Genomic DNA, 10,010 nt, shown 5'->3' with positions numbered 1-10,010 from the left:
ATTATTACATTCATTGGCCTTTACTTTACCTGGGGGCCAAACTAATTTAGACGTAATTATTGAATGAAAAACCTTTATGAAGCAAAATTAGTTAGACCAACTTAAATCTAAAAAGAAAAAAAATTCTTGTCAAACTTGGGATTAGTCCTTTAGTTATTTTATTGATTCCACTCAGATATATTAACTTACAGCAGTTTAACTGCTTTATCATGAAAGAAAGTATACAACTTGTAAAACACTTTTATGTCCATTTAACAAGTTGTTTTTACCAATGTAGATACATGCTGATTAGGAGTTTAGCATATTAAAATGCATTCTTCACATTACCRTTAAATGTTTTGGTTATTTCATGTTAAGATGAATAAATGATAAATATATTACACAATAAACTATAATGTGATAAATATTAGGGTTGTCTTGTCCCAGTCAAGATTATTAATCCTCCATGCTGATCAAGTCAAGTGGTCAGCTGATAACGGGCCTTAATATGATATTTATACAGACACAAACATATTTCTTTGTATCTCAGGTGCTTTTGRGAATAGTTTCTTGTACTTCTTCAGTCAGACTAAATAATCATCTYTATTCATGTTACTTGTGGACACATGAGCCTAACTGAGTCAGTATACTGCTCTTAATTGGACTTCAGACTGTGCTGCTTTAAAAACATGCCAGCTGAATGTGCTGCTAAGTGCATTAATGCTAACACTGCTAGCAGACATCTCTAAYAAATACTGCATGCAGTTTGCATATTTGATATTATAACAGGAACTTTCAGCTGGCTGATAAGTTCAAAATTATAGAAAAAGCTAGTGAAAAAAAGCACTGCAAAGAATTGTAAATGTGTGCATCTAAACATTTTATAGAATAATTACAAAGAAATTTGTACAATTACAGAATATATACTTGCAATTCTGGCTATTATAATGATAAGTATGTTTTATTCAAAGACCTGAATTTAWCATTTTACCTAATTTCATTTGTACAGATTGTACATAGTGGCTTTTGGTAGACAGTATGACTGTGTTTTTCAGTTTTTATAGTAAAGTTCAAGCTACATTCTTTAACTTATTAAAAAACATCTCAGATCAGTGCAAATTTAATCTGCTACCTTTTTTACTGTTTGCACATTACACCCCTTTTTTAACTGCTGCTCTTCATAGTCACTGTTAAAATAGTTATAATACTAGCATTTTAAGTACTAAGTGTCATGCCATAACAGTATGTAGTGATTTATCTTGGGGGTAAAATGAAGCGGGTTGCTTTCATGCCTCTCAAACTGTCGTATYCTTTCTTTCCTGGTCTGGTTTAGGTGGTAGTCAACGCCTTGGTGGGTGCCATCCCTTCCATTATGAATGTGTTGCTGGTTTGCCTCATCTTTTGGCTGATTTTCAGTATCATGGGGGTCAACATGTTTGCGGGCAAGTACTACTACTGTTTCAATGAGACGTCAGAGGAATACTTTTCCGTTAACGTGGTCAACAACAAGACCCAGTGTGAGGCACTTATTAGCGAGAACCACACTGAAGTCAGGTGGAAGAACGTCAAGATCAACTTTGACAACGTGGGCGCCGGCTACCTCGCCTTGTTGCAAGTGGTGAGAGCRTCGCTCCTCCGTTCCTCTCATGACTCAGCGTTTCTTTTTTTTCTGCTTGCCAACTCTTTTTCTTATTTTTCCTTTTACACAAATTAAATATGCTTTATGCACTTCACCTGGAGGTCTGTTGTTGCTTTAAACTCCATTTGCTTTTTTGCCTTCTCAGCATTATGCAACACCTTTTCTTTGTGTTCATTGTGTATTTAGGTACGCTTTCACATGGTCTTCATATATGTTTCTTTCCATAAGCTGTACCACAGGACATGCATCAGTTTCGGTTTGAGTTTGACTATTCTTTAACGGCTACAATCATTTAAGTATACATATTTTTTATTTTTAGGTGTCTGTTTTGTTCATTTGTACAATTTTATGCATATAATCACATTTCTCCTTTTAAAAAGGCCACATTCAAAGGCTGGATGGACATTATGTACGCTGCTGTGGATTCCAGAGCGGTATGTTTACTGCTTTATTGAAATGCTGATCTATTGGCAAACTGTATGTGTGACAATGAATAAGAGCTTTAAACAAGTAGCTATATTCATCTTCTTGCCAAGAGATATACAGCCACTTGAAACATTAAAGATGGAGTTATAATGCAAGCTAAGAAAGAACATGCTTATAAACTTATATGTTCATGCAACAAAGATTGTTATAAATAATGAGTTAAAATAATTAAGAATCTCCATTTTCTCATTTTCTTTTGAAAGAAATCTCACTTAGGTACTCTGTCAACATTCAGGCTGTCACGATTCAAACTAATTCAAGTAATTCATGTCATAGAGAGAAACATTAATTCATCAGTGCATTACAGTTTAGATTGTTACCAAATGTGATATTGGGAAAATCTCACCAAAATGTAAAGTAAAATTTCTTGAATTATTGCAAATCACTAGCCACATTACATGCCAAAATTTTAATCAAAGATCTTGCACAATCAGAGTWTGTGTTAGGGATGACTCACAGCTACTACCAYACCAAATTTTAGCACAATWTCTGCAAAACTGAATGTGTTAGGGCTATTTTTATATTTGCTAAGGTTGATTAGCTGTGGTGGCCATCAAGAATGGAGTTGACTCAAAAAGGTAATCAGTTGTAGCGGCACATCAATACAATTTTTCCAGTGGTTCACACAAAATTTTACTTACAGAAGAACACACATACATTTACAGTACATTTCTGCCCACCTTTCATTGCATTGGGTGCTAATTATGAATAGCAGATATGATTGTTTTTGGATTCTGCAGCAGCTGGAAAACCTAAATGTCCATAAAAGATGCGTAGATGATTGCCTGGATCCAGTTACTTAATACCTTTAGTCAGCTTGGATTAGATAGCTGTTTTTCTTTTTTCTGTTTTTATGCTAAACTAAGCTAACCTGTTTGAAAACAGCAAAGAAGCATGATTCCTGTAACTCTAACCCAGGGGTCCCCAAACTTTTTCCTGTAAGGGCCACATAACTTTTCCCTTCTCTGGTGGGGGTCTGGAGTCAGTTTGTAACAGAAAAAGTGTGACTATTGCAGGAGTGCCTAAATGTAAAAATGTATTGTTTTCCAGAAAGCACAATCAAATACCCCTCTCTGGGTTCTTCACAGTATGTATTCTGCTGAGCTAACAGTCCATCTTTTAGCTTTGAGAGTTTGTTTGCTCGCATTTGGCCTTGCAAGCTATCATACTTGTCTTTGTGACGGGATTCATAGTGTCGCCRCAGATTGTATTCTTTGAATACCACCACCGCCTCTTAACAGATGAACAAAAAAAATAATCATTTGTCCACTGCAGCATTTAAGCTGCAGTTTAAATGCCCTGCATTCTGAATCAATGTTTCTCTTACCTAATCTTTTCGCCATTATTCTGTTCTCTCTTTGAGAGGGGCGGGTTTAGGATTTTTTTCTGGGGGTTGCCAGATAGGGGCACAGACCGCAGAAGGGTGGAACAGAATGTCACGTTATATGCGTGTATGAATGAAATAGTTACTAACTAATATTAATAATGAAAATAGTTCATAGTTAAGGAAAATTTTATTGCAAAAGTCTAACTTTATAATCAAATATAAATACACAAATATGAAAAAAAAAACTAAATGCTCTCTGGTATTGTTCTGGGGGCCAAACCAAATGGGGAGGCGGGCCGGATCCGGCCCGCAGGCTGTAGTTTGGGGACCACTGCTCTAACCATTTCTTGAACGTGACCTCATATTTAAACGTTTCATTTTCCAAGGTGGAAGACCAGCCCGACTATGAAGTCAACATCTACATGTACATCTACTTTGTTGTCTTCATCATATTTGGGTCCTTCTTCACTCTCAACCTCTTCATTGGTGTGATCATTGACAACTTCAACCAGCAGAAGAAAAAGATAAGAGCTGCTCTGTTTCTAAAAGTTCTGTTTAACTTTAAGATTTGGATATGGTTATAACGAAGGTTTTGTTTATCTCTTTACTTTGGAGGTCAGGATATCTTCATGACAGAGGAACAAAAGAAGTACTACAACGCAATGAAAAAGTTAGGGTCCAAAAAACCTCAAAAACCTATCCCTCGACCGCAGGTATGCTGTTTTTTTTGGTTGCTACTGTGTGCCAAGTATTAATACAATATGCATCTGTTTCTCGGCTCCTCAGTAAATCTTAGCCTCATTCCACTTTGTGTCTTTCTTGTTTTGCAGAACAAGGTCCAGGGACTGGTGTTTGACTTTGTGACACAGCAAGTCTTTGACATCTCCATTATGATCCTAATCTGCCTGAACATGGTCACCATGATGGTGGAGACAGATGATCAGTCAGAACAAACAGAAACAGTCCTCTACTGGGTCAACTTCATCTTTATTGTAGTTTTCACTACGGAGTTCCTGCTGAAGCTATTCGCCCTGCGGCATTATTACTTCACCAATGGATGGAATATCTTTGATGTGGTGGTGGTCATTCTGTCCATTGTGGGTGAGTGAGGTGGATGACGGCAAGCGATGAGCAGATGATTTAAAAAAAGGCTTACCTTCTGAATTTAGCTTTACTGAGAGYTTCTTAATTTATTTTTCTTGTTTGTGTTTTCAGGTATGTTCCTGGCTGACATCATTGAGAAGTACTTTGTGTCACCGACCTTGTTCAGGGTGATCAGATTGGCTCGAATCGGCCGTATTCTTCGGCTCATCAAAGGAGCCAAGGGCATCCGGACTCTACTCTTTGCCCTGATGATGTCCTTGCCAGCTCTGTTCAATATCGGCCTGCTGCTCTTCCTGGTCATGTTTATCTTCTCCATTTTCGGCATGTCCAACTTTGGCTATGTGAAACATGGAGCCGGCATTGATGACTTGTACAACTTTGAAACCTTTGGCAACAGCATGATCATCTTGTTTATGATCACCACATCTGCTGGCTGGGACGGCCTGTTGCTGCCAATCCTCAACTACCCACCGGACTGCGACCTCAACTTGGAGAACCCTGGTACTTCAGTGAAGGGTGACTGTGGTAACCCCTCTGTAGGGATCTTCTTTTTTGTCATGTACATAATMATTTCTTTCCTGATTGTGGTTAATATGTACATCGCCATCATCCTGGAGAACTTCAGCGTGGCCACAGAGGAAAGTGCTGATCCACTCAGCGAGGATGACTTTGAAACCTTCTATGAGATCTGGGAGAAGTTTGATCCCACTGCCTCTCAGTTTATCAGTTTTGCCAAGCTGCCTGACTTTGCTGACGCTTTGGAGCACCCGCTTCGGGTGCCAAAGCCCAACACCATAGAACTAATAGCCATGGACATGCCCATGGTGAGTGGTGATCGCATTCACTGCCTGGACATCCTGTTTGCCTTCACAAAGCGTGTGCTGGGTGACAGTGGTGAGCTGGACATGCTGAGGACACAGATGGAGGAGCGTTTTGTGGCGGCCAACCCCTCCAAGGTGTCATACGAACCCATCACCACCACCCTCCGCCGCAAACAGGAGGACGTTTCTGCCAGAACCATCCAGAACGCCTATCGTGCTCACCTGATCAGGCGCGGCATCATCTTCAAGCGCATTCTGTCCAGTAACAGGCTGGAGAATGGAGGGGCCAACCAAGAGAAGAAGGAGAGCACACCGTCCACTGCCTCGCTGCCGTCGTACGACAGCGTGACCAAACCTGACAAAGAGAAGCAGGACAAAAGCAAAGAAGACTGGGCCAAAAAAGAGAAAGACAAAAATCAAAAAGAGGAGTGGGAATCCAAGTGTTAGGACCCAGTGAAACACAACGAGATGAGACTCTGAGCCCAGACACCCAACAAATGTAGAAAAAAATCATTAAGAGAAAACAAACAAACAAAAACACACAAAAAATGTTTACATACTCTACCACTACTGAGGCAATGAGGTTTCCTATGTTGTCACTGACAGCTGAACCAAACACAATCAGTTTACTGTGGAGCTCTTGCTGCATAGTGACCAAGTTCATAGAAATGGGAAGTAAATACAAATAAATAAAAAAACAGACTCAATGTGCTGGCCAATGGCACACCTTTTCCTTGGGGACCAACTGCCACAGTTATCACTGCTAAAATATTGTGAAATACCTGCCACCACCCAGTGTGGAATCCCGCTGCCAAGCTCCACTGCTATGGGACTGGATCACACAGATCCCCAAAGAACTGTACTGCAGTCTAAGTGTGGGTCTGCAACACTGAGTTTACCAATCTTTATCAAGAAGAAAACAAAAATCAGCTGAAAAAAAACTTTAGCTTTGAGGGATGCTATAGGGAGGGGAGGAGTACGAACCAGTACAGTAGATGAAAATTTTTTATTTTTTTGTTCRTGCAGAGTAAACTGGCATCTTCACATTATTWGAGCAGMAAAAAACWAAACAAAACAAAAAACATTTAGCCCACATCACTGGTCTTTTCATCCTCTTTTTTTGTATTGCTGACGTTCAAAATRACATTTTCTACATGGGCTGTCACGCTGAGCAGGTGCGGGTCATTAGTCAGTGTTTTGACTTGGGTTGAAGGAAGACTCGCTCAGTYGGAGTTCCAGAAAAATATTAATTTTTGTGCTTGTTAAATGCATAGAAATGACTTGCATGAAGGCATGTTTTGATCAGGAATCATGCATGAGTAATCATAGTCCACAAGACGAATTCTCAGACCACTGCAGTGACTTGACTACAGGTTTGAGGCTGTCCGCTGAGAATGTTATGCAAATGGAAAGTGAAGCTTTTGGATTATGATATAAGGGAATATTTTAGGAACTGTATCTGTAAGGTCCTACATTTCACTGCCTTTGTTTCTGAACAGATGAGGATTTTATTCAGCTCCTAATGGAAAATATAAGCACTCATTCTCAGTCGGATCAGCCAACAGTGCAATAGAAAAGTGTGTGCTTTTTTTTTTTTTGCTGCTCTGAATGTCGTTAGTGTAGAAAGAAACGTGGAGTGTGTGAGTGTTAGACATTAGAATATCCTCATGTTGAGGCTGCACTGATTTGGAAGCAGATCTTAGGTTTAGGTMTTTTGTTTACTTACAGCCATCTTAAAGGTTACCTTTTTAATTTGCTTCTGTTAGAGTAGTGAGAGCAGGAGATGTTTCAYGCCAAGGAATCCGTATCCGGAGCCAGTAAGAGTCCAATGCGCCACTCCTGCAGTTCCTGCAGAGGGAACAGAAATATTCATTCATTTTATTTTTCTATGGGTGTTTTGGAGCAAGTAGAACTGAAAACTATGCGAAGGCAAAGACATTGCTGAGTACTTTCCTTAAAGGGAATTGCTTTGTGCTGAATCAAATCGGCATAAAAATTTCTCTCGTGAAGGAGGCTTTAGGCTGGGCTTTTATGACAATTTGAGTTTTTCAGCTTTAGAGAAAAGAGAAGCCTTGAAGACTTTTACTGATGTCCAAGTGATGCAATCATTTCAGGAAAGGCTTTCGATCAGTTGAAGTGACACTGACCATCTGATTCAGCTGAGGTAGCAGAAAATGATGACAAGGATGCGTCTTGTGTGTAGCGTGTATAGGAAGCATATCGCTGTGCCGGACCTGTGGTTTGGGCTGTCGAATTGAATGAATTGGCTCTTTCAGGGAGGCGAACGCTTCAATAACTATTCAAATGTGGACCAATACATAGATAGAGACCCTCCCTTCGGTGTTCTTGACTGACTGCCATGATAATGAGAGAGAAGGGCAAATGAAGAGGACGACGATGGTGCTTTGGGTCTGAGTCAGAGTGCTGAAAGTCCCATGTTTGTCAGTGTATCATTGTGCTTTTGTGGGACCTCTTAAACACTGTGTGGTCTTGGAGCCAGGCTTGCACCATCTTTTAAACTCGTTCACCTGCTTAGCTAGAGACRGAGGGTAGAAGAGCTAAGAGTTGCTGAGAAAAAATAAAATAAAATCATCAACAGACCTCACATTGAAGCAGCTATGTTGTATAATAAGCTTTGTGGGTGTTTTTACATAGGGAGACAAAAAATAAAATAATAAAGGTAAATCTGAGGAGTTGAGTGGTGATTGAGACACAACTTCCTCTATAAATGTTGCATTTCTTTTCTACACAGGAGCAATGGTCCTATTTCTAAATGGTTGTCCAGACTTAAATCTGGCATCCATCGTCGCACCACTAACTCCGTTTTGGTGTGTTTGAACACTGCCTGTCCCAAACCTCCCCGTCYGCCTACAACAATAAATGAGGTCTGTTTACAATCGGAGGCGGCTGCGCACTGAAACCAAAAACATTCCCAAAACGAGAACCACAAGAGGAGCGAGCAACGTCATCCAATTTACCCGTGTTCATCTTGGATGTATTATTTTAGAATTATACATTCACATTTAAATAAATATAAAAAGATTTTAAAAAATAAATAAATATATGTACAGTGCAGGCTATGTTGTAAATGGCACAAACGTTGAAAAAGAATGAACTTTTTGAGAGAAGCTATAAATATTGTATTATATTGTTTTATTTTATYGGCATGCTTTGTGTTTTTTTTGTAAATACAGAATTTTAAAAATGTTACTACTAATAATCAAAAAGTGAATAATAACAATAATATAGAATGGCTTCCAGTTATGCCCTTTGTCACATTTGTTACTTTTTGGATCTTTTGAGACACTTTTCACTTTGTTGATGGAGATTGAATGAAATATAGATATTATATAACACAAAAGATATATACATGTATACATATATGTCTATATGTATATACATAAAGCAGAAGAACACTGTCACATTTGATTTTTATGTGCAACACGTTCTGTGGTTGTCTAAAACTGGTTGTTTCCAGCACTCTTCTATGTTGGGGAACTAGCTCAATGTTAMTGGATGTAGCCTGATCATGACAAAAAGGAAAATGTTACCAGCACATTTCTCACYTAACTCTTATATTTACCAAGACACACCTACAGTCACAAGGAAAGAAAAAAMCCCACCAAGGTGACTCTTCACTGCCCACCAGTTCTACTGAAGGACAACTGGAAACAAACTTTTACCCCAGAAAACACACACATCAGTGCCATTACAGCTCAACACACAYGCAGTCATGTTGTCATCCTCGCTCTTATTTTATCAACTCGTTTGTTTCTATTCTTCCACTCGATGGCATGTGCCTTTTTTCTGCTTTTTCTGCAAATCTGGATGTCAATGCCACACTGAAGATAAACTACAAGGGAAAAAAAACACGTTTTCAGGGGTTGGGGGGAGGTGGGGGGGTTAGTATAAGAATAATCAGGGGGAGGATCATCCAGACACCCTCCACTTCATTCTTGATATCCAACAGTGTGTGATGTTAACAGAAAACAAAAAACAACAAAAAAACAGCTAGCTCAAAAATAAAAAAGAAAACGTCCTGTTCTTAGTGCTGTRTGTGTGTCACTCACTTGGCTAGTGAAAAAGCAGCTTGCCTTCTATAGTTTGGTTTGAGTTCATCTGTAGTTCTGTTTCCATCTGAAATTTATTTTTGTATCAATAAGAGTTATTCTGGTTTTTTTAAGCATGGTTTGTGTTTTCTTTTCTTTTTTTTTTTTTTGTTGCTGAAAAACAAAAAAACAAAAGTGCTTTTTCAAACTGTTATCATTTGACACCGTGACTAAAGAGGATATACAGTACAATATGATGGTGTGTTGCACAACCACTTGGACTCTTGGTTTCAAAATATACAAAAGATTGTCTTCATTTTGAGCACGAACCTTTTTCTTACCAATAAAGCAGCCTTCCAGTTACACAGCGTCGGCTCTTTTGGTTTTCAAAATCACACATTTCTGCATTAGCTTTTCAGACTATTTGAAGTTGCAGGTTTTTTGTCTGCTTTCCTAACAGAAAATGGATTTAAGTTCATATGTGATGCTCAAGTTTGTGGTTCATACTAAACTTATGGCCTCAAGGGTTCACAATACTGTCCAAATGTTTTAAAGTGTCCCTCTTTTTCATGTCCTTTCAAGCAGGCAGATGTTTGTAGTCGTTC

The 10,010-nt window shown here is 38.9% G+C and overlaps 1 protein-coding gene across 6 annotated transcripts in view; it reads left to right on the top strand.

Annotated features, from left to right (window-relative positions):
- LOC106533303 (sodium channel protein type 8 subunit alpha) overlaps positions 1-9,768 on the top strand; it is a gene marked incomplete in the record, with an annotated part of 39,895 nt that extends 30,127 nt beyond the window's left edge. For all 6 annotated transcript variants that reach the window (XM_014029561.1, XM_014029562.1, XM_014029560.1 and 3 more), the window contains 6 exon segments: positions 1,313-1,597; positions 1,999-2,052; positions 3,818-3,955; positions 4,040-4,144; positions 4,262-4,532; positions 4,647-9,768. In XM_014029561.1, the coding sequence (XP_013885015.1) occupies positions 1,313-1,597; positions 1,999-2,052; positions 3,818-3,955; positions 4,040-4,144; positions 4,262-4,532; positions 4,647-5,803 (2,010 nt within the window).
- Between the last annotated feature and the right edge of the window lie 242 nt (positions 9,769-10,010).

Source organism: Austrofundulus limnaeus, unplaced genomic scaffold (genome assembly GCF_001266775.1).
Source record: "Austrofundulus limnaeus strain Quisiro unplaced genomic scaffold, Austrofundulus_limnaeus-1.0 Scaffold920, whole genome shotgun sequence".
Classification (NCBI taxonomy): Eukaryota; Metazoa; Chordata; class Actinopteri; order Cyprinodontiformes; family Rivulidae; genus Austrofundulus; species Austrofundulus limnaeus.
Note: the sequence above shows the minus strand (reverse complement) of the source record. Positions and strands in the feature narration are given on the sequence as shown.